This window comes from Bombus vosnesenskii, unplaced genomic scaffold, assembly GCF_011952255.1.
Source record: "Bombus vosnesenskii isolate JDL3184/JDL3185 unplaced genomic scaffold, Bvos_JDL3184-5_v1.1 scf7180000013302, whole genome shotgun sequence".
NCBI classification, from domain to species: Eukaryota; Metazoa; Arthropoda; class Insecta; order Hymenoptera; family Apidae; genus Bombus; species Bombus vosnesenskii.
The window spans coordinates 742,777-768,201 of record NW_022882951.1 but is presented as its reverse complement, the minus strand read 5'-3'; the positions used below and the strand labels follow the sequence as shown (position 1 = coordinate 768,201).

The following is a 25,425-nucleotide window of genomic DNA, read 5'->3' as shown; positions in this document are numbered from 1 at the left end:
ATTCATTGGTTTCTTGAAAATACGTGATGTACGTATGTACGTGAGTGGTAAACTTTTAGTGAATGGAAAAATATTTAAGTTACGTAAAAGTAGAATATGTAAAGTAGAGAATTAATAACACGTATACCTAATCGATAAAGCTGGTTGTATGCAAGAATTTACATATTCGTTGAATTTTATATGCGAGCGCGGATGATGGACTTTTAGTGAATGGAAAAAATATTTATTAGGTAAAAGTAGAGTAGTTGGTTAGAGGATAAAGTTGGCTGTATGCAAGATTTTATAGAGAGGAATTTATCGTGAGGTGATTGAGAAGGCGTTGAGCTTCACGCGATCGCGTGTTGAAGAGTGTTGGATGAATGCACGAAACGTCGATATCTGTTTCATAAAATTTTTGAGTAATATCTTAGGAGGATCTTCTTGCCCGAAGTAAAAGTAAAAAGTAGAAGATCGATGGAAATAATCTTTTTTCTCGAAGCACAGAAATTTTTACAAACATAACTATAATGTATATAATCTACTACGATCTAAACAAAGAGCCTAGAACGTTATATTTATTTTTCAACTAAATTTATAGAGACACATATTGATGCATTCACATTAAGGGTGTTCCATTCCACTGTATGCAAGCATCCTGCCATCTAAAAAAAAAAGACAAAAGGTTTGAACGTGTATAGAAACTTTTCCTGGATATATTACGTGTGTTATACGAAAGATTTTGTATGGCATACGACCTGGTAGGACTTTGATTACATTGGTAAAATCTAAACCAATACATATAATATTCATAAAAATTTTCTATGATATGTTCAAACATTTCTATGAGTCACTGTGTAATGAGAAGTATTCAGAAATGAATAGAAATTGCAGTAATTATTCACTTGGAACGAATAAGTTTCTCCAAGGGTGTTGCAGCAATGTCCATGCATTCTTTGCTTGGGCCCTCGAACTCTGAATCATTTCCGGAATTCGACCTGGTGTCCACGGTCAAAATGGCGTGGCTGCCGCCGCATGTGAAGTATTGAATCTCGAAACTTGCACAAGTAAATGAAAAAAATTACTTAACGAGGAATATAAGGCGATCAGTGAACTGCAAATTGTATACATTTATGAGAAATTTAAATACGTAAAAGAATGTGCATAATATGTGAAGATATATAAAGTTTGTAAAATAAAATTTTATTGTAATACTTAAAGGGTGAAACAAATCTCTATTCAAATTACGTTTCTTTAATTTACGAAATATACATTTTCACAGAAATATAAATTTGTTTAAAAATCCGTGGTCGGGTAATCAACTATGTATATATTTCTTTCTACGATACAATATTATTCTTTCTATCAATTACCATAGATAATCAGATAAATGTTTTGATTAAAAAAAGAAGAAATAGCATACCGTCGTTCAGCGTGATAATTTCTAAGTAATTCCCGGTTGGTATTGAACAAGACACCGTGATGGCCGTGACACAGAGTAACCCAAATTGGCAAATTCGGGGTTTTCAAACGAGATCCTGGTTGTTTGTTCAATTGTCCATCACCCTCGTGCACCAGAAATCCTACTTCGCTCCTCACAAGGACACCCCATTGTGGTATAGCCTTGACATTTACACCGGAATGTCAAAATGAAGCTTGGGAACGAGGAACAAAGGAACTACTCACGTATGTGTTTTCATCCCCAACGTGTAGCACCCCATTATGCAGATGAGGCGAAGCACGACCAGTTAATGAGAGAATTACAACGCTTATGGGACCTTCCTCTGGACAGCCGCTTAGTATCGAGCCTTTTGGATCTTCTAGATCGGCTTGTACCCTGTACGGGTAAAAATAGATCGTTTCTTAAACATAGCTTTTATAATTGTAAAATTAACGATCGACAAGGTACAAATCAACTCTGATCGGGTTGACAGCCATGGTATTGTTTATTTTTATGAAACATTATACGAATTAAAAAGTAGGAAGTCTACGAATAGAGAGATTATTATTTATACTCAAAAGTTAAACAAGTTAGCAATCTTTTTAAACAAACATTCTAATTATGATCCTTATTACGTGAACTTATTAAAATATGCAATGGTATAGAATAAATATATGCATAGAAGTATAATGTAATGTATATAGATGTGTAAAAGTTTACTTAGAAAGTCCTCTGGAAAGCACAGCGCTGTACAATAATAATTTAGCACCAGGGCCACCCTCGTCTTGAAACTAGAGTAATGTCACACGAAACAATTTAATTATAAAAGTTCTTGACACGTTACTAACAGAATATTTACCTAAGCTTACCAAATATAAATATCTTTTAATAAATATCTCCAAGTCTCCCAAAGAATCAAACTCGAACAGGTGCAGCTATAAATAAAAGGTTTCAAGATATATGAACTGTCTTATGAATTCGTGGAAGAGAATAAAGCCATTGTTTGGATCAGTGCCAATAATCCAACGCAAACTACAACTTTATCGAGAAACCAATGACCCGCTAATGCGACGTTATTAACACATTCTAGTAATATATCAATACATATTAACGTAACGTGTATAAACGTAATCGTTAATAACGTAATTGGCCACTATGCTGACATTCGTTATGATTCAATTACAGGAAAAAATTTCCATTTTCTATTCTTTATTTATTCACGTACGGTCTCCGTGAGACCATCCTGGAAGTATTGCACGCTATGTTGCACATAGGGCGTCTCTTGCGGCAAAGCTACCACGGCCCTGGGCGTATTTGCGTTTCCCGTGACACTCTGATTTGGCGAATAACCAGTACTTTGCACGGCGAATCCACCGGCGCAACGCCAAATGATCTCTGCTATCGTCAATGTCAAGACATCGATCTGTCTATCGTACGATGGCTTCAGCATGCTAATTTGTACAGAAATAAGATTATTTAAAGTATTCTTCGCTCAGAAATTTGAAAATGATTAATTACAGATAACCGATGAATGCGAATTCTTATGCGTTTATTATATTAACGCGTAAAATACAATTTAAAGGATGCAAATGTTAAAGATACCTAAATTTATAAGGAATATAGTGGTTCTAGAGGTGGAACTTCGGTGTACTACACGTTGAACAGATTTTACCTTTCTGGATTAGCATGAGTGTCTTGTCTATTACATTTAAACAGGAAATGCTTGAGCATTGTAGCCTGTACAACAGTTACGAGACCCCTGGTCGTATTTCTCGGTGCTCGCAATCCAAATGCCAAGCTTTGTCCGTAAGGTCGTAGGGTGAATCCGGTTCTTGCCCATTCCGGTCTCGGTGGACTGGCACAACTTCCGAAAACCAACGTTCTCAGGGTCTATAATACAAAACGTAAAAGAAAGACAGACATTACATTGAGAAAATAATATTTTTCTGTCAAAACGGCAAAAATTATACATATACATATAAAGGAGCGAAAAATCTTCCGAATGCTTAAATTTCTAACAAAGTTTCATGCTTTTAAATGCACATCTTACTGTCCAAAATTAATAAGACCGATAACATTAAAAAAAAAGAATATACTTAATAAAAATGATAAAAATTAATAAAAAAGGATCTATCGCCCAGGAGGAGTATCTCAAACAATTTCTTTCTATTCTATTGCTTTTAATTCGGATTTCATTTAACGAATTACCATGCAAATCTTCTCTTCGATAGGTTTTCCTCCAATTACAGCAGTCTTGACCAACGTCCTAGTGCTTCTCGGATAAATGATCTTCTCTGTAACAGAAAAAGCTCAAAACATCATCTTCGTCGATCCTTCCTGCTTCATGCACAATAATCCTTCGAGTTCTCCACCTGGATACAGTTCGTCAGGCTCTCCCATCAGAGCCGCACACCTGGCTGCTCTAACAGACAGCAACATATTTCTTAAATTTCAATCTCACACATCAACGAACACGCTGGAATCATTTATGAAGTATACGATAAACGAATTTACATAATATAGCAAACAAATTTATTCTAACAATAAAATAGGGGATTAAATCGCGAAGAGCGAGAGATTTTCGAAAATGAAACATTTAACACTCGAACTACCAATGACTAAAGTACGAAGCTTGTACCGAGGAAATCGGAACGAAAAGTAGGAAGAAATATTCTTGCAGAAGGACGATTACGAGATAATTTTATTTCGCGATTTTTGGTAGCACCATTCATATTACTAAATACATGAAGTTTGAGCTCAAGATAAAAAGAGAATCAAAAGAACACGGCCAAAAAGGTTTGACATTAAAATTTCGGTACTTGTAGAACTTTCTGCAGGCGTTTAATTTTATTTTACGATTTCTGATAACACTGTTACACTGCTCAACATCCAAAAACTTTGTTGATGCATCTAATTCACTACACTTTGTGTAGTTCGCACTTCACCAAAAAGCGTTCAAGGCCTCCAAAAATCCTCGTTCGCAAAGTTGTGTCTACAATTTCGATAAGAACTTCAACGATAAGAAAATATTCCTATAGGAATGATTTTGAAACGATAGAATGAAAACTTATTTCTAGAAAGATTATTTATGTCGAGGATTATAGATTGTCAGTTTGTCCGCTCTGGTAGTTCTAGTGTTAAATAACCGAAGGGTGAAAGGAAACTTGTGACGATTGTCACCCGCTGCACACTGGCACAGCCGACACACCAAGCAATCGAATATCAATTGGGATTCGTGCCGAATTCCAGGTCCCTTTATATACGCCGATCCCAGCTTGATATCGCGACGAGTCCGTGAAACTTTTGGCCGCACGAAACTCGTCAATTCGGACGTCCAAAGACACTTTACTCGCCAGGATAAGCGATAGACATGCCCTAATAACGTCTGTCTGTCGTTCTACCAGGTGTACGATGTGCCACGCAAGCAACTTAATCATCTGTTTTAGGATGAAACTTACGGTCTGAAACACGTGCAGCTTCTATTGGATTCGTAGATGTCAGATTATGGCAATTGAGATGTAATTGATAACACGGGCATTAGTACGTTTGGAATTGAATAATATGCGAAGAACGAGGTAGAATATTTTATTTTATTTATAACAATTAGATTTTCATATCTTTTCGAGATCTTCGATATTTTTTATCAGGAAAGCTCCTATTGTGTTTTGTAGCATCGTGTCATTTTGGATGACATTTATAAGCCTCGTGACACGAAAGCCTGTGAGACCAAAATTTTCATAGAACTTTATATAAATCCCTGAGATTTCAAAAATTGATTTTTTATCGATATTAAAATCGTTCGTCCTATATGTATATATCGATTTCCCTGAAAAATCTATTACACGTAATTTTTATTATGATAAAAAGTGCAGATCATTGTTTAAAGAAATACAGTTAAAATTGATCATACATCGGACTATGTACTGTGTATTAGATTTAATAGGAAACCTACGTAGCTTACCACAAAATTAGAGACACTAATAGGGCTAAATTTTTAATGCAATTGTTGCAATTACTCGAATCACTGGATGTAAAGCTAGCTTCCGCAATCTTGTATCTAGAGCGAACGAAGATCGAGAAGAAGAATGAGCGATATTGTTTCACCGAAGTAATCGCGTTATAACGTAAAGTAATCCGTACCTCATTTCATTTACCATTTCACTGTTCCTTTTTTACACGTATGCCATTTACTCGACGTGTATTATTGTTTCACGCGAATCGTTTCGCGTGGCACGCGAGCTTTAAAAAAACGTATGTACGTGTGGATCGGATCCTTTTTAGCCTATACGCTGTTACGAGCTTCATTTTCGTTCTCTAATAATAGTTCTGGTACCTGTCTGCGATCCCCGTTACTCGAAACATCGTTTTTAGACAAATGGATTTTCTAGATTTGAAATATACTCACGTATTAACATATACACGTATAATGGCTCACGAAAGTATTCGAACACTCTTGGAAACTTTTTATGATACAGGAAACTTTTTAAAAACTCATTAGCACAATGACGAGATACGGCTCAATTATATTGGCAAAATTTTAAATGGACCTAAAAATATATACATAGAAGTTACAATCGTTAAAGTATTTGAAGAGTCAATTATTGACTATGTTAATGAGCTTAAATGTTAAGCCTATGTTAATAAGACTAAATTTTCATTAAGCGTATGTTTACAATAAATGTCTTGCAACTTCTTCGGATATACATTTTCCGATTGGTTTCAAATATTTCTATTGCAATTATTATTATTATTTTTTTAAGCAATGACCTTCACTGTGTATCATAATAAAAAGTACGTGTCATACATTTTTCACGGAAATCGATATATACATATAGGACGAACCATTTCAATATCGATAAAAAATCAATTTTTGAAATCTCAGGGATTTATATAAAGTTTTATGAAAATTTTGGTCTCACAGGCTTTCGTGTCACGAGGCTTATAAATGTCATCCAAAATGACACGATGCTACAAAATACAATAGGAGCTTTCCTGATAAAAGACACTGACGATCTCGAAAAAATATGAAGATCTAATTGTTATAATTAAAATAAGATATTCATAGAAAGATTTATCTGAGCGAATTTATCTGAGACCTAGATAACTCCAACAGAAATGAGAATAATTAAAACTATGACTTGATTAATTACGCGTGTTACTGTAAAAAGCGCACGTTTCAAACGCAATCACATAAACCTCATTTTCATAGTTACTTATTTTTTCATTCTACTTATTCCTACTTAATGTCTATAGTAACTCCTTGCTTCGTATTGTTCGATGCTTAAACAACTGAGTCTACAGAAATTTATTTTCTCTTTCAAAGACATACCTATACATTCTATTCTACGTAAATAATATTCTCTATTATTATTAACAGCGAATAACACGTGATTATTCGTTCTACGAATTAAGGGATAACGGAGAGCTGTTCTCTAGTATGTGTACGTCTCGAACGTACTTTTCAGAATCGCGTGCTCGCGTGTAATCGAGTCTATCGAATTACGAATTCACGTCGGAACAGGCATCTGCATTCGTCGATTACACCTACCGATATAATGCGGTTTAATTTGCACCCGCGATCCATCGATCTAATTCGTCAGCTAACACTTGACGATTCTTGGCGAAGCATCGACGAATTGGCCCATGGAAGGTGAAATTTAATTCATTCGTCGTCAAGCTCTCCATCGCTCTGCAACGTTTCCGTTTACTTCTTCTTCTATAAAACTGTGCTTCTTTGTTTCGCAATACCACAGAGAAAAAGCGTGATTCGCTCGTTTCTTCCGGTGTTGAACGAGACCGGCAAAATGAAACGTACAACGTAACATTTGGTTTACCGATAAGAAATTTATACCTTTGAAGGATACGATTTTCTGTAAAGTCAATTAAAAAATGCCATCTTCTTTGGATTATTTTAAATTCAATCGTGTTTTCTTTCGTTCTTAGCAAATCTCTTGAATTTGAGAAGAGTATGAAAGGAACGTTGTTGATGGATCTCTTGAAACGTTAAAAATCTCTCTGCTTGTTAAACGAAGAGTGTCTTTCGAGACGCAAAATTCAAAGACCACAGAGCAGGCTTCAGTGTTAAATAACGCGAATAATTAAGTGAAATGTACAAATAATTATACGAAAGTGTACGTGACCGTGTTTTCTATCTTAACACGTGCAATTAAGAAAGTTTACAGACAATGATACATGACTGCATCGTTAATCAATCAAGTCAATGTGCGAAATTGGATTTCAGAAGTGTCAGACTCGGATAATGGTGAAGGTGAGCTATGCTAAAAATTGGAATTGAAAATGTGAAAAATTGTACGTGCGAATAAGCAACGTTTATTTGCATAAATAATTAAAAATAATAATTATAATAATTTTAAGTAATTAAAAATTGCCTAACCGTTATTAACAATCATTATATCCTTTCACAGTACCTTTCTGTCGAAGGTACACGGGTTTCTCAGATCGCATTTCCGTACAGTGTTTCTTGCCACGCACCGTCGTCGCTGAGGACGACGTGGACGTCGAACACGAGTTGGTACTCTCCTCGATTTCCTCTGTTTCCTCCATGTCTTCCGATTCTCTCAAAATCCACTCACGAGTCTTAAAGGTTCATCAAACTTCTACAAACACTTTAACATAATCTACGGAATGTGAGCTCGCTTGAATGTAGAACGATAACAATCGTAAAACAATTAATTTATCGATCTGCGTATCTTACGAACGAAACATGATTACTATCCGCTACATAGAATGTAGTCTCTATATTTTATAAATGAAACGTGATTACAATCCACTAAATAGAATCAAACGCCTTATTCTTTTCTTGTATATAAACATTTTATTTACTTATATCGAAGAAGAATCGTTGTTTGGTCCAAATAACGTTTGTCTTTCTCGTAGGATTTGATATGCGTGAAATCGATGGATATTCTTTGTTAAAATAATCTTAACAAGTGGAGGAAGCAGTCAAGTGCTCGTTGCTGCATCGAGCTACCCAGACTGACAGGAGTTAATAATTCCGGTAGGTTTTGGCCGAGTCGGTTCATCGAGCCGCGCACGAGCTTACCATCCCACCAAGCTAACGGATACGTATATGCATAAGAGCGGGCCATGAACTCGAGAATTCGAAGGCCCGACTGATCTAACACCTCCGTCAACTATTAAGGAACGAGAAAATCCTTGATCCGCTCGCTGGAAACGAGATTCGTGCCTCAGATTAATCAGTTTAGTCTTCGGTTAACTCCACTATAGTTCGCCAATTATTACGTTTGACGAGTTATACAAAATCACGTAACAATAGTTTATTAGCGAATTTTTCGTGCGCTTTTATATCTTTATGACGATAATTAAATAAATGGAACTTATACGCTGTATATATTATACGCTAAATATCATAATAAATATTCTACTTTGAATATTTTACATATTTCTGTATATTACATGTACTGTGTACATTTCTACATTTTTAAATATCCCATAAATGCAATAAAAGCCCGCAGTCTCATAACAAGTCATCTTTTATTTGTGATAATTATTTAAAATCTGCATCTATTCGATACGCCGTACAAGAATAACATAGTAGTGCTCGCAAATAATTCCCCATGAAATAAATAAGCATTTCATATTACTTATAATCGCTTATATATTCTTCATATTTGAAGATCATTCGCTTACTGAAATCCTCGACGAACTCGAATAACGCCTGTATGTATGCACATTGCGCATCACGAGTGCATTCTCGTAGAATACGGTTATGTTTTCACGTGCAACGTGATAGTTCGTCTCTCATACGTGTTATCTGGTGACTTTATCGTAGTTACCGATCTTTGCATGCGTTTCGTGCCATTTTCGTTCGATCGGAACGGATAATCGAGAACATGTAAATGTCTGTAAATAGATCTGTTTAACATTCGGAGGCAAGAAAGTGAAAATACTTCGTAGCAAAAGTATTGGAATCTTCGTCGTACATCATCGTAGAACAAGCAGGCGAAGGATTTTATTTTTTTTCGATCTTTTAGTATAATTATACTTAAATATCGATTAAATTTACAAGTACGTTTACAACACTCGACGTTAAGACTAGATACTATAATTGTATCGCAATCTGCGTATGAAACAATTTCAACCAGATCCCTATTTAGGATTCGTTAAACTTCGTGCAGGAAGCGTGTCTTATCATTCTCTGCCATAATTGCTAATTTCCCAGCTATCATGCCGCTATAATCAAGATTACGTCTACTGGTTAAGTTCAAGTTCGCGCTGGTTCGAAATAGATGCTCTATATTCGGCCTTCGGAAGTACGATCAAAAGTTTCGAATTCGAGCGTATTACATGTGTACGTGCATGCACATTTCTGCTACAAAGTGTGTAGCGCTAAAATACGCGGATCGTAAAACGCGCCATATTCGAAAAAGACAAAAACGTGACTTTCACCTGTAATCCTCAATTACGTTATGCCAATGATCATGTCGATAAAGTAGATACGATCATAATCTCATCAGTAGATAAAATTTTTATAGTATCTATGTATAACAATAAATTTAAAAATATTGTACGATATATTGAAATAAAATTTGAAAGTTTTCTTTTTTTGTATTTAGAAAAAGTATGCGATCCATGACTACGTGAAGACATCAAGTTCTTTATCATTCTCGACTCGGAAATAATTCGACAGTGATTTGCTACCAATCCTATGAAATGTACTGTACTTCAATGCGTGAATTCTAAGAACTGTTTGCATGTCTACATTTACGCGTCGTGCATAGCACATTGTGTCTGGTCTATTGCCAAAGTGCAATATGAAATTGAACTTAGAGTCGGGTGGCCTAGTACCAGGAGCGAAGTTACAGATTACGTGTTACTACGAGTATGTGGTTACTTAATGATCGATTAAATTTACACGTTCCTGCGAGAATGTTAGAAATTGGCGAGTCTAGAATCGATTAATCGTAGGCGTGTATTGCGTATAAATTAAGTAGAGTCCTTAGATGATGGTCCCTATTTTATAACTTTAAAGATGTTCAGATGAGAAGTACAAGACTTAAACATGATTTACAGCCTTATGTACATATGTATATGTATTGTATTGAGTAAAAAATTCCAAATATACAAAATACAGCACTTTTAATTTTTTAATTACATTGTTCATTATTCCACTATATTAATACAACATTTTCATTAACCTAAAGTTTTTTTCTTTAATTTCAATTATATCTTTATTAATATATACTTCTTAAAAATACATTTCTTTTATTATCCAAATCATTTTATAATAACAAATGTTACCTACGGTCGGTAAATTATTAAAACATTGATTAAGTACCTCGTCTGTGGTATAGATGTCTCTATAGCATTTTTAACAGTGCTCCAAAAATTACCAATATTATGGAGATGTGTTAAATAACCTATTATAAATTTTTATATTTATGTGAAAGATATTTTTCTTAATGTTATAATATTGCATAGTTTTCCGATATACAGAATATGAAAGACATTTAACAATTTGTTGAAAAAGCAAGGGTAATGATATTATATTAGAATTTATAACTACAATCTGCAACAACTTTTTCCTCGCAAAACAGTGTTTTTAATTTAATAGTACAGTCTGATACAGACTACGATCATATAAACAGGTTCTGACACTCCCTAGGGAAAACCGTCCGAAAATTGAATCGTGAAAAATCAACATAGAATGCAACAAACTTTTCGTTCTGCGTGATAGACAGAGATAAGTAAAACATTTCTGTCTCTGTCTGAGACATTGATAGTATGTGACGCATGCGCACAACGAGAATCTTATTGTCTTCCATTTTGATTTTTCATGACTCAGTCGTCGGACATTTCCCTTCTGTATCCGGTTGATTTTGGAATATTGGTGTAAAAACCTGTTTATATGATCGTGTTCCAAAACTCTTTTCATAATTATGATACAGTTTGATTGAACTTCGTCAATTAATCAGTTATAGTAGATCAATTCACTGCCGATTAAGAAAATGGGTAAACACGAAGTGGGAACACCAAAGTACATTGCTAATAAAATTAAGGCAAAAGGCTTGCAAAAATTGAGATGGTATTGTCAAATGTGTCAGAAACAGTGCAGAGACGAAAATGGATTCAAGTGTCATACCATGTCAGAATCTCATCATAGACAGCTATTACTATTTGCTGACAATGCATCCCGGTATATGGATCAATTCTCAAAAGAATTTTCTCATGGTTACTTAAACTTGTTGAAAAGACAATTTGGTACCAGACGTGTACCAGCTAATCGAGTTTATCAAGAATATATCTCAGATAGAGGACATATACATATGAATGCTACAATCTGGCTTACGTTAACTGCATTTGTTAAATGGCTTGGACGTACTGGCCAATGTGTTGTTGATGAAACAGAAAAGGGTAATTTTAATAAGTGTGATATTTTATATGTTCTGTAAAAAACGAGAAATATCAATTATTCTTTCTAATCATTGATTTCTCTGTTCTTAGGTTGGTACGTAACATATATCGACAGAGATCCAGAAACATTAGCAGCTCAAGAAAGGAAAGCTAAAAAGCAAAAAATGGATAAAGATGACGAGGAAAGGATGATGGAGTTTGTAGAAAAACAAGTAGAAAAGGGTCAGCAAGAAAGTAACGGACAATCTGAAACTGTTAAAGAGCCGTTAACACGAGTTGACAATGATACACCACTAGTTCTTAACATGAAAATAAATAAAAAGCCAAAACTGCTCCCTATTATAAAAATAGAAAAAGCAGATAAAGGTTCAACTAGTACTGAATCAGTCTCTATGATTTCGAATATAAAATCCGAGGAATCAAGTAAGGGGTATATGGACAAAGAAACAAGGTCAATAAAATCAGAAAAACATACATCTAAATATAGCAAAGATGAAGATAGTAGAGAAGGATGGTTAAGAGAGGGTTTGATGGTGAAAGTAATTACTAAGACCCTTGGAGACAAATATTACAAGTCTAAAGGAATAGTTCAGTCTGTTGAAAAATCCAACTTTGTTGGGAAGGTCAAATTGAAATCGCCTGAAGAAGTCGAGAATCACGTTATAAAATTGGATCAGGAATATCTAGAAACCGTAATACCCGCCTTTGGAAAGCCGGTCATGATTCTTTGGGGAAAATACAAAGGCATGATGGGTGTAGTATATAAACTTCACGTTGAAAGTTACAGTATTGATGTAAAATTAGAAAGGGATGACATTATTGTAAAAAATTTACCGTATGAACAAATTTGCAAATATATGATATGATTATTAGATGAGATATGTTATTTATAACATGATATTTATAACAATATGTCTTGGTTAGCATATGATAAAGTAAAACATTATTGTTTCACTTGTATTTTAAAGATTTTTAATATTTATTGTAATATTGTTTAAATATTCCATTTGTATTCTGTATATATGTGTATATAATAAAATTTATATGTAACTTTAGTCTGTGCTAACTGATAGATCAAAATAATGTATATACTATGTATAGTCACTTAAATACCTAAAAGAGCACCTGTGTACAAAGTTTACAGCAAATGTTTAAAAAGCGTTAACTTTTTATGTACATTTATGTATTTTCCAAATAAAACTGATTTTTTAAATTATATTTGTCAATATATATGTTTATATTTACATTAAATAACTAAATTAATTAAAAATTATAACATTAATATATATATATGACTAAGTATTTTGGAGATTAGAATAGTTTTAATGAACATATAACCTCTTAATTAATAGAATAAAAAAAAAATAATTTTATAAAATTTTCTTATGTTGATATAAAAATTGTTTACTTATTTTTCAATAAGATAATGATTTAATATATTTTATTTCAAGAATAAAAACTTTTTATTAAGTCCCTAAGCAGGGGAAGGCGACATATGGCTTTTCGTTTCTCGATAAGATAACCTCCATACCATTTTATTCTGGTATTGTATATTGCTGTAAGAAGAACAATTTTTATTTTTCGTAATTTGGTAAATTTCACTTATAAAGAAAGTAACACTTTTTTATAATTATTTTACATCAAGAATTAATGAAGTATTGTATGTTATAGAAATCGAATGTATAATATATAATTGTTCACTTAAATTTCTAATACTTAACATAATGATTACTTTATTTAACGGTAATAATTCTGATTCTGATGAAGAATTAAAAATAAATACGGATTATGCTAAAAACTATAACAATTGGCGGCAGAAGGAAGAATTAAATAAGTGTAAGTACATATAACTGACTTATAACCTCATGCATTAATGGATATTTTTGTCTAACAATCCAATATATTTCAGTAAAAACAAAATACGGAGACGTTAATGACGATACAAACTTAGATGAGAGTTCTGACAGTGAGAGTTCTTCTGAAAAAGAAGAAGAAAATGTATAATACAATATTTTACAAATATAACAAAATTCTGTATTATTTTATTAATTACATTTTTCTTTCATAGGAGCTGACACAGCAATTTGATAAAGATTTTTATAAGACACTAGCTCTTCTAAAAAATAAAGACCCAAAAATTTATAACCAAAATGTAACATTTTTTGATGATACTAATAAGGCACAGGAAGTATATATTGAAAAGAAGAAGCAAAAAACTAAAAAAGAAAAAGCTATTTTTCTGAGAGATTATGAAAGGAACATTATCGTGGAAAGGGAAGGGAAATTTAGCGACAGTGAGGATGAAAGTATACTCAAAAAAGATAAAGCAGAAACTAAACAAATCACATATGCACAAGAGCAAAAAGAACTAAAAGAAAGTTTCAAAGGCGCATTGCACGACGAGGAAGAGGAAGATGATTTGCTAAAACCGAAAACCAAATCTGAAAGTGAAAAAGCAAAAGTAAGCTGTTCTTGATCACTTCTTATTTTTTGTAACAAAACTGATGTTATGTTTATTATTTAGGAAGAGGCAGATTACAAGGAATGGTTGAAAGGACAAAGGACAAATATAAATGAAAATGAGCAGCAGGTACTTAAACCTCTGCGTGATTTTTGGTCTAGCTCTAATTTAGATGCTAATGAGAAATTCTTAAGGGATTATGTGCTTAATGATAAATATCTAGATAAAAATACGGGATCGGATGACGACGAAGATGACAATGAAGGCAGAAACTACGTAATTCACGACAGTGATGAGAATTTGTCAGAAGATGAGAAAAACATTGAAAAGCAAGAAGAATTTGAGCTTAAATATAATTTTAGATTTGAAGAACCTGATCAGGAATTTATTAAACGGTATCCGCGTAGCATGGAGAATTCTTTAAGAAGGAAAGATACTCGTAGAGCCGAAAAGAGAGCAGAGATAAAAAAGAGGAAAGAAGATGAGAAATTAAGGAAACAAGAGGAACTTAAGCAGTTGAAAGCATTAAAGAGAAAAGAAATCGAAGAAAAAATAGAGAAATTGAAGGAAATTACAGGGAATGACGATATTCAATTTAATGATATTGATTTGGAGGGTGATTTTGATCCTGCCAAATATGATCAAAAAATGAATCAAATTTTTAATGACGATTACTATGCGGTTCCCGAGGGGAATGCTAAGCCCGAGTTTCAAGATATTGACGAGGAACTAGGAATCGAGGATACCTGGGATAATTATGATCCAAATACAGAAAATTTGGCAGATGAAGATGGATATGAAGGACCGCATTGCGAGGATCCAGAATTTAATGTAATTGATTTATATTAATTATTTTTATTCCAAGAAAATAAACCAAAATTACATATAATTTCAGATGGATGCGGATTATAATCCATTGAAAAGAGTTCAGGAAGAAATGGAAATGGATTCTAAAAGAAGAAAACGTAGACGAAAGTCTAAGTTTGCAGAACTCATAGCAAAAGAAAAGCCGAAATTTGATCCCCAACAACATAAATCTTATGAAGAATATTTCGATAAGTATTACTCGTTGGATTACGAAGATATGATTGGTGACATACCATGTAGATTTAAATACAGAGAAGTTGTGCCAAACGATTATGGTTTGAGCATAGAAGAGGTAAGTAAATATTAATATTATTTTTAACGATTTTATTTTTCTGTAAGACACCTTACTACGTTCTTTTTATTAGATATTGATGGCCGATGATAAAGAATTGAATAAATGGTGTTCCTTGAAGAAAGCTCTTCAGTACAGACCAGAACATGCTGAACTAAATGACGTCCAAATGTATAAACAGAAAGCCAAGAACGAGGCACTTAAAAGAAAGATACTTACAAGTCTATACAAGTAAGGCAAGAAGGATGGAAATTTTTTAAACTGATTTCGTACTATTTACTACAAACTGTATTTAACATTTTTCAGGGAAGCCGAGGATGACGAAGAGGGAGACAAAAAGGAGATCGCAACTACTACCAGCGTTAATGAAAGCATAGAAACAAAAAAGAAGAGACGAAAGAAGAAGAAAAAGATACAAGACGATCAGAACGATTCAGCCACTGTCGAGATTAATCACGAAACATTTAAATATAACAACCAATCAAATGAAAGTGATGAAAAGATAAAAAATAACGTTAATGTAACAGAAGAAAAATCAAAGAAACATGTGAAATGTGAAAAGCGGAAGCCAGAGGAACAGCGTGAGCAGCCAAAGAAAAAGAAGCTAAAGATTAATAAGGTGGAAGAATCTATAAATTCCACCGAAAATAAAATTCACGAAGAAGAAAAAACTACAGACGAACCTATCGATAAAGAATTTTCATCTAGAAAGAAAGTTAGTGATCAAAATCACAACGAGTCAAATGTCAAACATTCGAAAAAAACAAAATTAAAGGAGAAGATGATGAAGAAGAAGCTCGACAAAAAGAAGAAGAAGAATGGGGCAAAGGACGAAAAAATTAGTAGTGACATTGCTTCATTAAATCCGGAAAGATTAAAGGTATATGGAATAAATCCAAAGAAACTGAAAAACAAATTGAAATACGGAAAGAAGAAACAATAACTATGTCATATTGTAAATATAAATATGTACATATAATTTGTTATTATAATCGACTATCTTTATATTCCCCGCTTTCTTACGCCGCCGTGCGCGCCCCGTTCAATATCAATAAACATGCAGGGTAAACGTTTGGCGAGGATACGATGTGATCGAATACCCGCACCCTCAAGTAGGAGTGTCCTGTTGTTAGGGTAAATCCGTTTCGACATGATAAACGACGTTTGCGGATTATTAGAATCGTAGCAGCCTGTTTGAGTTTACTTTTCTAAAATCTCCATCTTAATCCATACCATATGCCTTGGTCAAGAAAATCTATCTCTCTGTTTCCGTTCAATGAACATCAGCCATCGATATTAAACAAATATTAACACTATTATTATTATTGTTATATTGTTTTGCAAAATTATTATTAAGAAATTATATTTCTTAAATTTATATAAAAAGAATAAATTTGCTTTTAAAACTGACGTTAAAGAAATTATAATATTTTTTATAAAATACATACATGTATGTAGAGTAGAAAGGAAGACAATGTAATATTTGTCAGTTAGAATAAAATTCGAAATTTAAAATTAACGATACGCTTTTGTACATGGCACTATTATACATGCAGACATACACTATCGTGGATTCGATCGCATTGACTGGAATAATTTAATCGGCAACAAAGCCCAGATATCTCTTACGAATGTTAGTTAACGAGAGGGGAGAGGATTAGGGATGACACGGTACTTGCACCCATCTAAACTGGTCTCTCTGTCCCCTTGGGTACAATATATCAATTCTCCTAGCCCCACCAGTATTCCACGGTAGCAGGTGGCTCCTGACGGCTACGCTCGTTCGCACCCTTAATTCTCAATTAATGTTATACCCGTTGTAAACGTGTATTTTATCCGTGTCGCGTAAGTTGCAATACTAAAATGAATTACATAAACACATACACACAAAATAAAAAAAAAAAAAGAAAAGAAAGAAAAGCTATATCGCGACGAATGAATAATGAGAATTAACAAAAGAGTACAGAGATCAGACAGAAAAGTTTGGAATATAATTTACCAACTGCTTTCATTTTATCGAAGAAAAAGGTTTTGTGATATTTTAGGAAGATGTTTAACGTAAAATCGAAACGTGAAATTGTGTTTAAATTGCGGATATTTTCTGACGAAAAATACGTTTGTTTGAGTCGAAAGTGATCGAAACTAAACTCCACGGTTAATGCAAATTTCTTTTCTTTTCCTCCTACCCAATTACTTGAAAATATTACGTGGTAATACAATTTTGAAAGCTTTCATTTTTTACTAAAATCACGCAGAGTTCCGAAAATTTGAAAGTCAGTAGAAAAACATTTTAATTTCATCTCTGAATATTTCATTTTAGATTCTTCGAAGAGTAATTTAATTCAGATTTCCAAGACTGTTTAATCGCTATTTTCGCTAAGTAAAAATCGGTTAGGGGTTGTTTGAAGAAGTAGCTATTTTCACCGAATTACGAGCTATCCAGTTTCAAGATTACCAAATTTCACGGGCTAACGCCTCCATCTGGAATCGTATAGGGCGTACCAGGGGGTAGTGTAATTGAGGTATCATCCCTGTCCACGTCCTAATTGGCGGAAAATTGTCAGGGCGAATATCCGAGTAACTTGGCGAAGAAATTCGAGTTCAAGATACTATTTTGGTGCTTTCGACGAATTTATCATTTTTTGCCGGAAAATTCAACTTACAATTCGATTTATAATCGATGAAAACAATTCGTAACTTTATTAATTGATATTATATGATATTAATAAAAGAACTGAGAGAAATTGGATTTAACTTTAAGTCGAGTACAATTTCCACCGAAATAGATTTCTTAGAATAAAATCTCATCGGATTCATTGTTCAGAGTTTTCGCGGTTCGTGACTTCGTCACATCGCCCACTTGTATCATAATTATCAGATACGTGGTAATCGTTCCAATGACCTGAAAAAACAAATGTTAATTAAAGAATGATATAACTCACTAACAGCTATATATTAAAATTGAAATGAAATTTAAAATTATAGCTTGTAAATTCTAAATTCTATTTCTTATTTAATTAAAGGTCCATGTACTGCTTGAATAAACGTGTGGTCCAGGTTGAAATATCCACGAGCCGTGAATACCACCGGATTTTGTATCAGTTGTAGGGTGAAATTTCGAATCTAAAAATGTCATTTTTCATCTGAATTTAGTGGATGTGTTTTTTTTTTATAATCTTACAACATACCTTTTTATATATGTCTTGAATATTTACCTCTGCTCGAAATTCGTTGCTGGTGGATGGTTCGTACAGGTCGCAAATAACATCGCCCATAATTGTTACCTGTGAACAATTAATAATAGGAATTTCCATGTTTTTTAATTTCTTTCGACTATTTTAATCTTGCACGATTTTAGATATATATTTTGAGAAACATATTTAAATAATACTTTTCTCTCTCTTTTTTTTTAATATTCTTCTATGTTCATTAACATCTTTAAGCTTTCAAACGTTTATCGACGTGTATCGATAGTTTCTTCTGATAAAATGCTGTACCTCTGAGTTCGTTTTAGCACAAACGTGATTCACATGCAAGATTTGCGACGCGTAAACTAGGAACCAGCAAATCACGGAGACCAGTTCTTTTATAAGTTCATCCATGGTCAGATCCAGCCATATAATTCTGTACAATATGTAGAGGAAAGTAATGGTGAAGATAACCGATGTGATCATCAGCAACAGAATCTGCATGCCGAACGCGTCATTCACGACTTTCACGATCTTGATTATCTTTAGATGCATTTGCCTTTTCGAAAAAAATGTATGTTCGTATGAATGAATAATTTAATATTGTCAAAACTATTTATCGCATAGTCTCGTCTTAAAAAAACTGAAATTTATATTATATTTCGTTCTTAAAAATTGACGTTTAATACTTTCCTCGATATTAAATTATCCATCGAAGTAAAACCTAATCTATTTCTTTTCTACGGTTTTATCTGCCTGCTGTAAAGACTAAATTTGAAGAATTTCGGGACGATATATTTACCGCAGTGCAGTTAAATTTCCTGATACATTCCAACTGTACAATTCGACAGAAACGTTTCTCCTCAAATATTTCGAACGAAAAGTTCTTTATCGATTTTAACAATTTTTAACAATTTTGTAAGATCGCTGCGAAAATGCAAACGCGCGATCTCCAATCTTCTCTCATGCGTTATATCAAATATTCTTATTAAACAATTTTCTACTATCTCTTGCCACGCTAGACAGATTAACGTATAACATATGAGAAACGATACAGAGAACGTTATGCGGTTTTCCGCTCAACGCAGAATCTCACTTTATTGATCTTATCTTGTTCGTGTTTCCATGGCTCCCTTGTTCATTCCTAAACGACCAGAATTTATTGTTCTCGAAATCGTTCTTCGTCTGTAGAAATCTTTTATGCAATGACGATTCCGGCGTCATCGTGGCCAACATACTATGAAGCAATTGATTCAGTTGGTGAAGCTTCAACCTCAAGCACCTACATTTTATACATTGTATTTTTTATGGTTTCATTGGAACACTATCATAGTAGAACTCTATTTATCGTAATTTGTGGCGTAGTAAATGGTTCATCATTGTCACGGTTCTCGTTACTAGCGGATGATTCACAGAACATCTTTATAGACGATAATGCATAAGTATAATTGGAACGAGTTCACTTAATCGAGCACTGATTAAAATTTCATTTCTATAAATGGAATTCTACCGTAGTTAAATATTTTGGAATATTTGAATAATTGAATAATTAATCGTTTTTGAATATTTGGTTTCATACGTGACCCAAAAGCCGAAGGTAGCGCTGGAAACGTAGATGATTACGAATGGAACGTGGGCTACCAAGGAAAGGCACAGTTTCATCATCGTTGGCGTGGATGTTGCAAAATGCCATTTGGAAGTGACTGCGACGAAAACGACTGTGATAAATCCGTAAACCACGAATTCCTTTATCTGATACATGAACAGCGTACGATACATTCGTGGCAATCCTATTCTTTCCATTGCTTGATCGTTCGTTTCTACAAGTGCGATCAAAGTACGTAATTTCTAGAAGACGAAAGACGTATTAAAATTACGAATAAATTAACCGGTCGTATGGTATTGGAACTTCGACTCTTTAAAACTATCTCGGATGAAAATTTACTGCTGTACATATTATTTTTTCTTTTTTTTTTCAATTAAAAAATATAGATATATTAGATATATATCTAATCCAAAATAAAAATATAACACGGTCAATCTGAAAGTAATTATCGAGTGTTTCTAATCTACCGAATTTCAAAACTGGTGCCCCATAACATACGAAAAATATGACATAGGTGTATCGTGTCTTCCCCTGTGGTCTTTGTATTTAAAATAAAACTTTTTCGAAACAAAGCGCTCAATTTACCTGCGCATTTAATCTGCTGGCGGCGATCAACGTGCTTAACGTCCAAAGATTCGCATAAATCAGTAATTTGAACGCGATTCGACTTAAGCTGAGCATGCTAATTATATAATATTTATTGAAATAAGGTACCATTAATATACCAACGACATTAACCAGTATCAAAACACACAGGGTGTACGCGTACTCTATCAGTTTCGATGGTTTTTTGCTAACAACGTCACTGATGCCCATCCCGAAAAGAAAATTCATCACTAACGACGGCACTATGGTTTGCCTGAGAGTTTTCGGTTTGAACATCGCGGATCAAAGTCGCGAGAACTTTAACAGTGGATAAACTTGAACACTCTACTTCTTTGCCATCCTTTCGGAATAGTTTTGAAGGATCATTATCGTGTCACGAATGTTAAATAGGCTGCTAAGTAATAACGAGCACAACAATTGCCTGCTCGTATCTGGATCGATATCGTTACGAGGATGAAATGGCTATGAGGAACAGTTAATGACGAGTCTATAGAATGAAATTGCATATAGTAGAACTGTCTGATTAATATCGCAAAAGTAAGAATATTACTGTTGGGAAAGTGAAGGATATGATCTTATGCAATGTTTTTTTCCTTAGGTTTTTCTAAGAATATGGATCATGTTTGATTAGAGAATAAAAATAATTATACCGACTTTGAGAATAATGTGGAGCACCTGGAATCCAAGGTGTGCAAATGACACTGATGATAATAATTGGGTAATAATTTGGTAAAATGTCAATAATTTGGTAAAATAACGAAGAGATAAGAATATTTTTGTAATTCATACGGGAATAAAAATATTATTTCATCGTAAGTGTTTTTTCCTTTAAATATATTTGTTACGACACATACGAGTTGTGTGGTATTTTACACCGAATCAAGCTCCAGTACACATACACTACGTCTCGTAGAGTCCTCAAATACTATCATTTCTTATACGTTATTAGATGTATATTTTATAGTTACGTTAACAATGACAATTTTCCTAATTAGATTTTGTCGCGTTGTATGTCTTGTACCTTGTACCTCAACATATTTATGTGTAAGGATTGCAAATTGTACGGCGGTTTTGCGAGAGGAACGTTAATTACGAGACGCATTGTATTAATATTTAACACTCACAGACTTTACCTACGTGTTTCATAATTTTACAATACGATTCTATCGAGCACTATGCATAGTTATACTACTATACTTGTATTCTCGTACAAGGTGGTGGTCTCGTTTGTGATTAATATTGGACCGTTCTTTATCAAGTTTTGGCTCCATTGTACCATAATCACCAAATAAGATATTACGAAGTTGAAACACTGTAAAACGTATATGAACAAATTTGTAATAAATTCAAGGAGAAACAAATCCATGTAAAGAAGTATACTAACGTAACGGACGAATCCATAGTTCAATATATAATCAACCGATTTCGTTTTTTCAAGTTGGGTGTACGATATTTGCCAAGAAAAATGGAGGATCTACCAATAGATTAATTCTACGTTACTTACGATAATTTCATTTTAATCTGTAAATGATTAAAATTTCCATTTTTTACCTCATCTGTTAATTCTGCGTTTCCTTCGTGCACAGGATACGCGTGGATGTTTCCTATCGTTTTGTTAGCCTGAAAATCGATTGATCGTGTCAAACACTGTTACTTGTTTTTCTAAAACAGTGTCAAAATTTGGTGCATTCCTGCTAAAGAACGTAAACATCTTATAACATACAACATGTTCGTTTCATAAAACTATGAGCATATCGATACGTATACTGTAAAAATGTAACAATTGTTCTGCAGGGAAATCTGTTTTTATTGGAAAATCGAGTAATGAAAGCCTTTTAAAATCGATGAACGAATGGTGGTATGTATCATAGTCTTTGAAACGAATCAAAATTAATTGTTAGTATTATTCCTAACGACGTACTAATTCCCAAGTAGCAAGTTATTATTCATAACTTAAGAAAATATGACTTGGTGAAAAATAACCAACACAGCAGAGTTCAAGAATTAAAATTATATTTTTTACCTGTCCAATTGTATATTCGCAGTCGTAGCTCATTAAAACGATCTTCAAGGTACCAACCACGCTATCCAACATATATATCAATATAATATCCAATTGATCTTTTACTGCATTAGACCCTCTGTGAAGAGTCATGTACAAGTTGTAAACACATATAGTAAAATATAGCAGAGTAGTAATCGTATATATTAATATTTGGGCGTTGAATATATCGTTCACCATCCTCGATACCTTGCACACTTGTAGATGCACGAACCTTGAAATTTGCGAATTTTCAAATTTTTTTTTTGTCGGAATACGTAAAATAATATATACTGACAAACAAATGAATGGTTAAATCCGAGTTGCGTTAAACAAGAAAATTTACAAATTCTCAGCGCAAAATTAAAAGGGTGTATCAAATAATACGATAGGTTCATTGGACGAATAAAATTTTTTTTTATAAAGTAGCTTTGTCCTTCGTCGCCGTTTTATCTTATGTTTTCAATGGAAAACATAAAAAAACTGATAAAGATCCGTTGCTGTAACTGTCATTAATTCGATTTGTATTTACCTAATTTGCCGAAGCATATGAACTTTTTCTTGGACGATCTTTTGTTTTACATTCGAAACACCGCTCGTCGTAGATACTTCTGGAACATTTAAAGATCGTTCGGACAGCCAATTGTTCAATTCAAATCTATTTCGAACATTATGACTTGGTTCAAAGATGGTCTCCGTATTGGAGTCCTCTGCTTTTACTTTGTCTTTCTCCAAGAGGAACGTTTCGAGAAGCTCGTTTATCATCTTAATTCGCGATCCTAGCCAACTGTAATAACAGTATAATTTTGAAAAATAGGGAGAAAAATTATTTTGAAATATTTTAGAGTAAAATGTAATGAAAATATCGAATATAATCAAATGAAGGATGATAGTACAGATGATGAAGAGTATCTGTTTTTAATTGTTTACATACTAAATCGTTGTGTTGTATTCGTATAATACGATTGACTGGGCGTTCGTTATGTAACAGTAAATAAAGACAATAAGTGCTGTCCAAGGTAGTAGAAGGTTTTGTATTAAAATCTTTATAAAAACTGCAGATTCTACGACCGCATTTAGTAACCAGAATGATCCGATGATCGTTATATGGCGATGCAAACTGCGATAATCGATTTCAATTCCCAATTTCTTCAAATGTTCGTCCACTTTGTCGATCTGTTTTATCAACGCCGATACGTTCTGGATAATAAACGAGTAAAAACAAAAGTAATGAAGTTATTAAATTTGCGTAAAAATTTCATTGCTATATAATTAAAAGAAGATCCATTGTGTTTTCACCTTGGATTGGTACAGACCAATGATCACTATGCTTATGTATCCAAGTACATACGTGATATATTGGAATACGTATGTGACGCTTTCTATATTATACACTATGTGATATTTTCCATCTTCTATTTGTGCATGAATTGAGGAAACAGAAAGCACAACAATTAACAACGTGTTCCAAATCCAGCTACATATAAATTTGAATCGGTGTTTTCTTGGATCTATGAAGTTTCGAAGTGCTCCCATGTAGTTCAATATGGTTATTACCCTTGTTGTTGTCTCGTAATTTTTCATTCTTGCTTTTATCTATTTCTTAAATTTCAAGTAGAAAACGTGAACAATTTTTTAACTTTTCTTCAACGATATTAACCAGCGGCATTAACGTGACCCGTTTCTCTGTGCAACTAAAGGTGATAGCGACTCAGGTATTGCATATGCAACTATTAGATGTAAGACAGAGTTTTATTAATAGAATGTCATAGGAATGTAGGAAGTTATAAAGTAGGAAAAGCAATTAGTTTAATTTCATTCGTTATCGATGAGTGGTACTTCACGGTAGAATAATAGTTATATCCAGAATGATTACGATCACTCCAGACAATTGCACTTATTGCTGGATTCGATATACTTGAAAAATGGTTAATGTTCTTGAGGTGTTTCAATTGGTATTGCGTGGCATGAATATGTTTGCATTGATGCATTATATAAGTTTGCATGTCGCAGTCAGATAGGAAGTAAATAACATAATATTAATGAGGAAACAGGAAATTATTCCTAAACACCCCAAAATAGAATGAGGCTTTTTACTTTATGTTTTCATATTATATTACTTTAAAATCATTTACTGCCTGGCAAAAAGCTTTCAAGCAATAGTGACATGACGTTGAAGTGGGAATAATGTGATGTTATTAATTTTGTTGGCAAACATATATGCTTTTTGTTATACAAACGCTTCTCTCGATGCATCTCGTTATTTCATATAGGAAAATATTAACTCGCTCGTGCCAAGAAATAATTTGCTTCGGGCATATTGTAATAAATTATGCTTTCGCAACGACATAACGAAATAAAAGCATCCAGAAATGTTCAATTTCTATGTACCATTATATCGTGAAATGTTGAAGGGATGAAGAACAAAGATTCTTTTCATTAAACTTTATCACGTCATATCTTGTACCTCGTACCTCAACATACCTTTAACGATTTAAAATCCTAAGGTGATTGTGCGAAGGAAGTCTTATTTATGAGGTGCAGTTTATTAA

General features: G+C 33.4%; 5 protein-coding genes across 7 annotated transcripts; 2 read left to right on the top strand and 3 right to left on the bottom strand.

Annotated features, from left to right (window-relative positions):
- Positions 1-511: 511 nt before the first annotated feature.
- On the bottom strand, positions 512-8,670 carry LOC117234118 (inactive ubiquitin carboxyl-terminal hydrolase MINDY-4B). 2 transcript variants are annotated; one of them, XM_033495032.1, is made up of 11 exons: positions 8,261-8,670; positions 7,846-8,034; positions 3,626-3,711; positions 3,090-3,307; positions 2,643-2,868; positions 2,287-2,352; positions 2,138-2,208; positions 1,663-1,813; positions 1,400-1,599; positions 882-1,034; positions 512-641 (listed from the first exon to the last, which is right to left on the bottom strand). In XM_033495032.1, the coding sequence occupies exons 2-11, from the start codon at positions 7,979-7,981 to the stop codon at positions 596-598; spliced, it is 1,353 nt and encodes a 450-aa protein (XP_033350923.1). In that variant the 5' UTR covers positions 7,982-8,034; positions 8,261-8,670; the 3' UTR covers positions 512-595. The 2 variants fall into 2 exon arrangements, with proteins under 2 accessions (XP_033350923.1, XP_033350924.1); XM_033495033.1 differs by lacking the exons at positions 7,846-8,034; positions 8,261-8,670 and adding an exon at positions 3,790-4,016.
- Positions 8,671-10,782: 2,112 nt separating this feature from the next.
- On the top strand, positions 10,783-13,028 carry LOC117234068 (DNA/RNA-binding protein KIN17). 2 transcript variants are annotated; one of them, XM_033494927.1, is made up of 3 exons: positions 10,783-10,933; positions 11,374-11,812; positions 11,903-13,028. In XM_033494927.1, the coding sequence occupies exons 2-3, from the start codon at positions 11,407-11,409 to the stop codon at positions 12,676-12,678; spliced, it is 1,182 nt and encodes a 393-aa protein (XP_033350818.1). In that variant the 5' UTR covers positions 10,783-10,933; positions 11,374-11,406; the 3' UTR covers positions 12,679-13,028. The 2 variants fall into 2 exon arrangements, with proteins under 2 accessions (XP_033350818.1, XP_033350817.1); XM_033494926.1 differs by lacking the exon at positions 10,783-10,933 and having other exon boundaries at positions 11,223-11,812.
- Positions 13,029-13,305: 277 nt separating this feature from the next.
- On the top strand, positions 13,306-16,424 carry LOC117234050 (protein KRI1 homolog). Its single transcript, XM_033494888.1, has 7 exons — positions 13,306-13,648; positions 13,722-13,810; positions 13,881-14,273; positions 14,337-15,104; positions 15,169-15,432; positions 15,506-15,663; positions 15,739-16,424. The coding sequence occupies exons 1-7, from the start codon at positions 13,537-13,539 to the stop codon at positions 16,373-16,375; spliced, it is 2,421 nt and encodes an 806-aa protein (XP_033350779.1). The 5' UTR covers positions 13,306-13,536; the 3' UTR covers positions 16,376-16,424.
- A 1,609-nt stretch (positions 16,425-18,033) lies between these two features.
- Positions 18,034-21,319, bottom strand: LOC117234150 (putative gustatory receptor 28b). The gene is made up of 7 exons (XM_033495082.1): positions 20,812-21,319; positions 20,200-20,468; positions 19,717-19,902; positions 18,930-19,179; positions 18,648-18,716; positions 18,466-18,555; positions 18,034-18,334 (listed from the first exon to the last, which is right to left on the bottom strand). The coding sequence occupies exons 1-7, from the start codon at positions 21,106-21,108 to the stop codon at positions 18,224-18,226; spliced, it is 1,272 nt and encodes a 423-aa protein (XP_033350973.1). The 5' UTR covers positions 21,109-21,319; the 3' UTR covers positions 18,034-18,223.
- Positions 21,320-21,838: 519 nt separating this feature from the next.
- On the bottom strand, positions 21,839-24,457 carry LOC117234204. The gene is made up of 7 exons (XM_033495190.1): positions 24,173-24,457; positions 23,808-24,073; positions 23,406-23,660; positions 22,856-23,108; positions 22,384-22,452; positions 22,217-22,306; positions 21,839-22,144 (listed from the first exon to the last, which is right to left on the bottom strand). Exons 1-7 carry the CDS (start codon positions 24,455-24,457, stop codon positions 22,016-22,018), a joined length of 1,347 nt encoding a protein of 448 aa, XP_033351081.1. The 3' UTR covers positions 21,839-22,015.
- Positions 24,458-25,425: the final 968 nt, after the last annotated feature.

Coding starts and splice junctions, on each gene's coding strand:
- LOC117234150 (XM_033495082.1), bottom strand. CDS start 21,108: ATGTTCAAACCGAAAACTCTCAGGCAAACCATAGTGCCGTCGTTAGTG. Junction 19,180..19,716: donor AACAAGATAAGATCAATAAA/GTGAGATTCTGC, acceptor TTTTTCGAAAAG/GCAAATGCATCTAAAGATAA. Junction 18,556..18,647: donor GCAACGAATTTCGAGCAGAG/GTAAATATTCAA, acceptor TGACATTTTTAG/ATTCGAAATTTCACCCTACA.
- LOC117234118 (XM_033495032.1), bottom strand. CDS start 7,981: ATGGAGGAAACAGAGGAAATCGAGGAGAGTACCAACTCGTGTTCGACG. Junction 1,600..1,662: donor TTGGGGATGAAAACACATAC/GTGAGTAGTTCC, acceptor GTAAATGTCAAG/GCTATACCACAATGGGGTGT. Junction 1,035..1,399: donor AATTATCACGCTGAACGACG/GTATGCTATTTC, acceptor TACTTGTGCAAG/TTTCGAGATTCAATACTTCA.
- LOC117234068 (XM_033494927.1), top strand. CDS start 11,407: ATGGGTAAACACGAAGTGGGAACACCAAAGTACATTGCTAATAAAATT. Junction 11,813..11,902: donor TGTTGATGAAACAGAAAAGG/GTAATTTTAATA, acceptor CTCTGTTCTTAG/GTTGGTACGTAACATATATC.
- LOC117234204 (XM_033495190.1), bottom strand. CDS start 24,457: ATGAAAAATTACGAGACAACAACAAGGGTAATAACCATATTGAACTAC. Junction 23,109..23,405: donor CATATGCTTCGGCAAATTAG/GTAAATACAAAT, acceptor GCAAATTTCAAG/GTTCGTGCATCTACAAGTGT. Junction 22,307..22,383: donor ACGCAGAATTAACAGATGAG/GTAAAAAATGGA, acceptor ATCTATTGGTAG/ATCCTCCATTTTTCTTGGCA.
- LOC117234050 (XM_033494888.1), top strand. CDS start 13,537: ATGATTACTTTATTTAACGGTAATAATTCTGATTCTGATGAAGAATTA. Junction 14,274..14,336: donor CTGAAAGTGAAAAAGCAAAA/GTAAGCTGTTCT, acceptor TTTATTATTTAG/GAAGAGGCAGATTACAAGGA. Junction 15,664..15,738: donor ATACTTACAAGTCTATACAA/GTAAGGCAAGAA, acceptor AACATTTTTCAG/GGAAGCCGAGGATGACGAAG.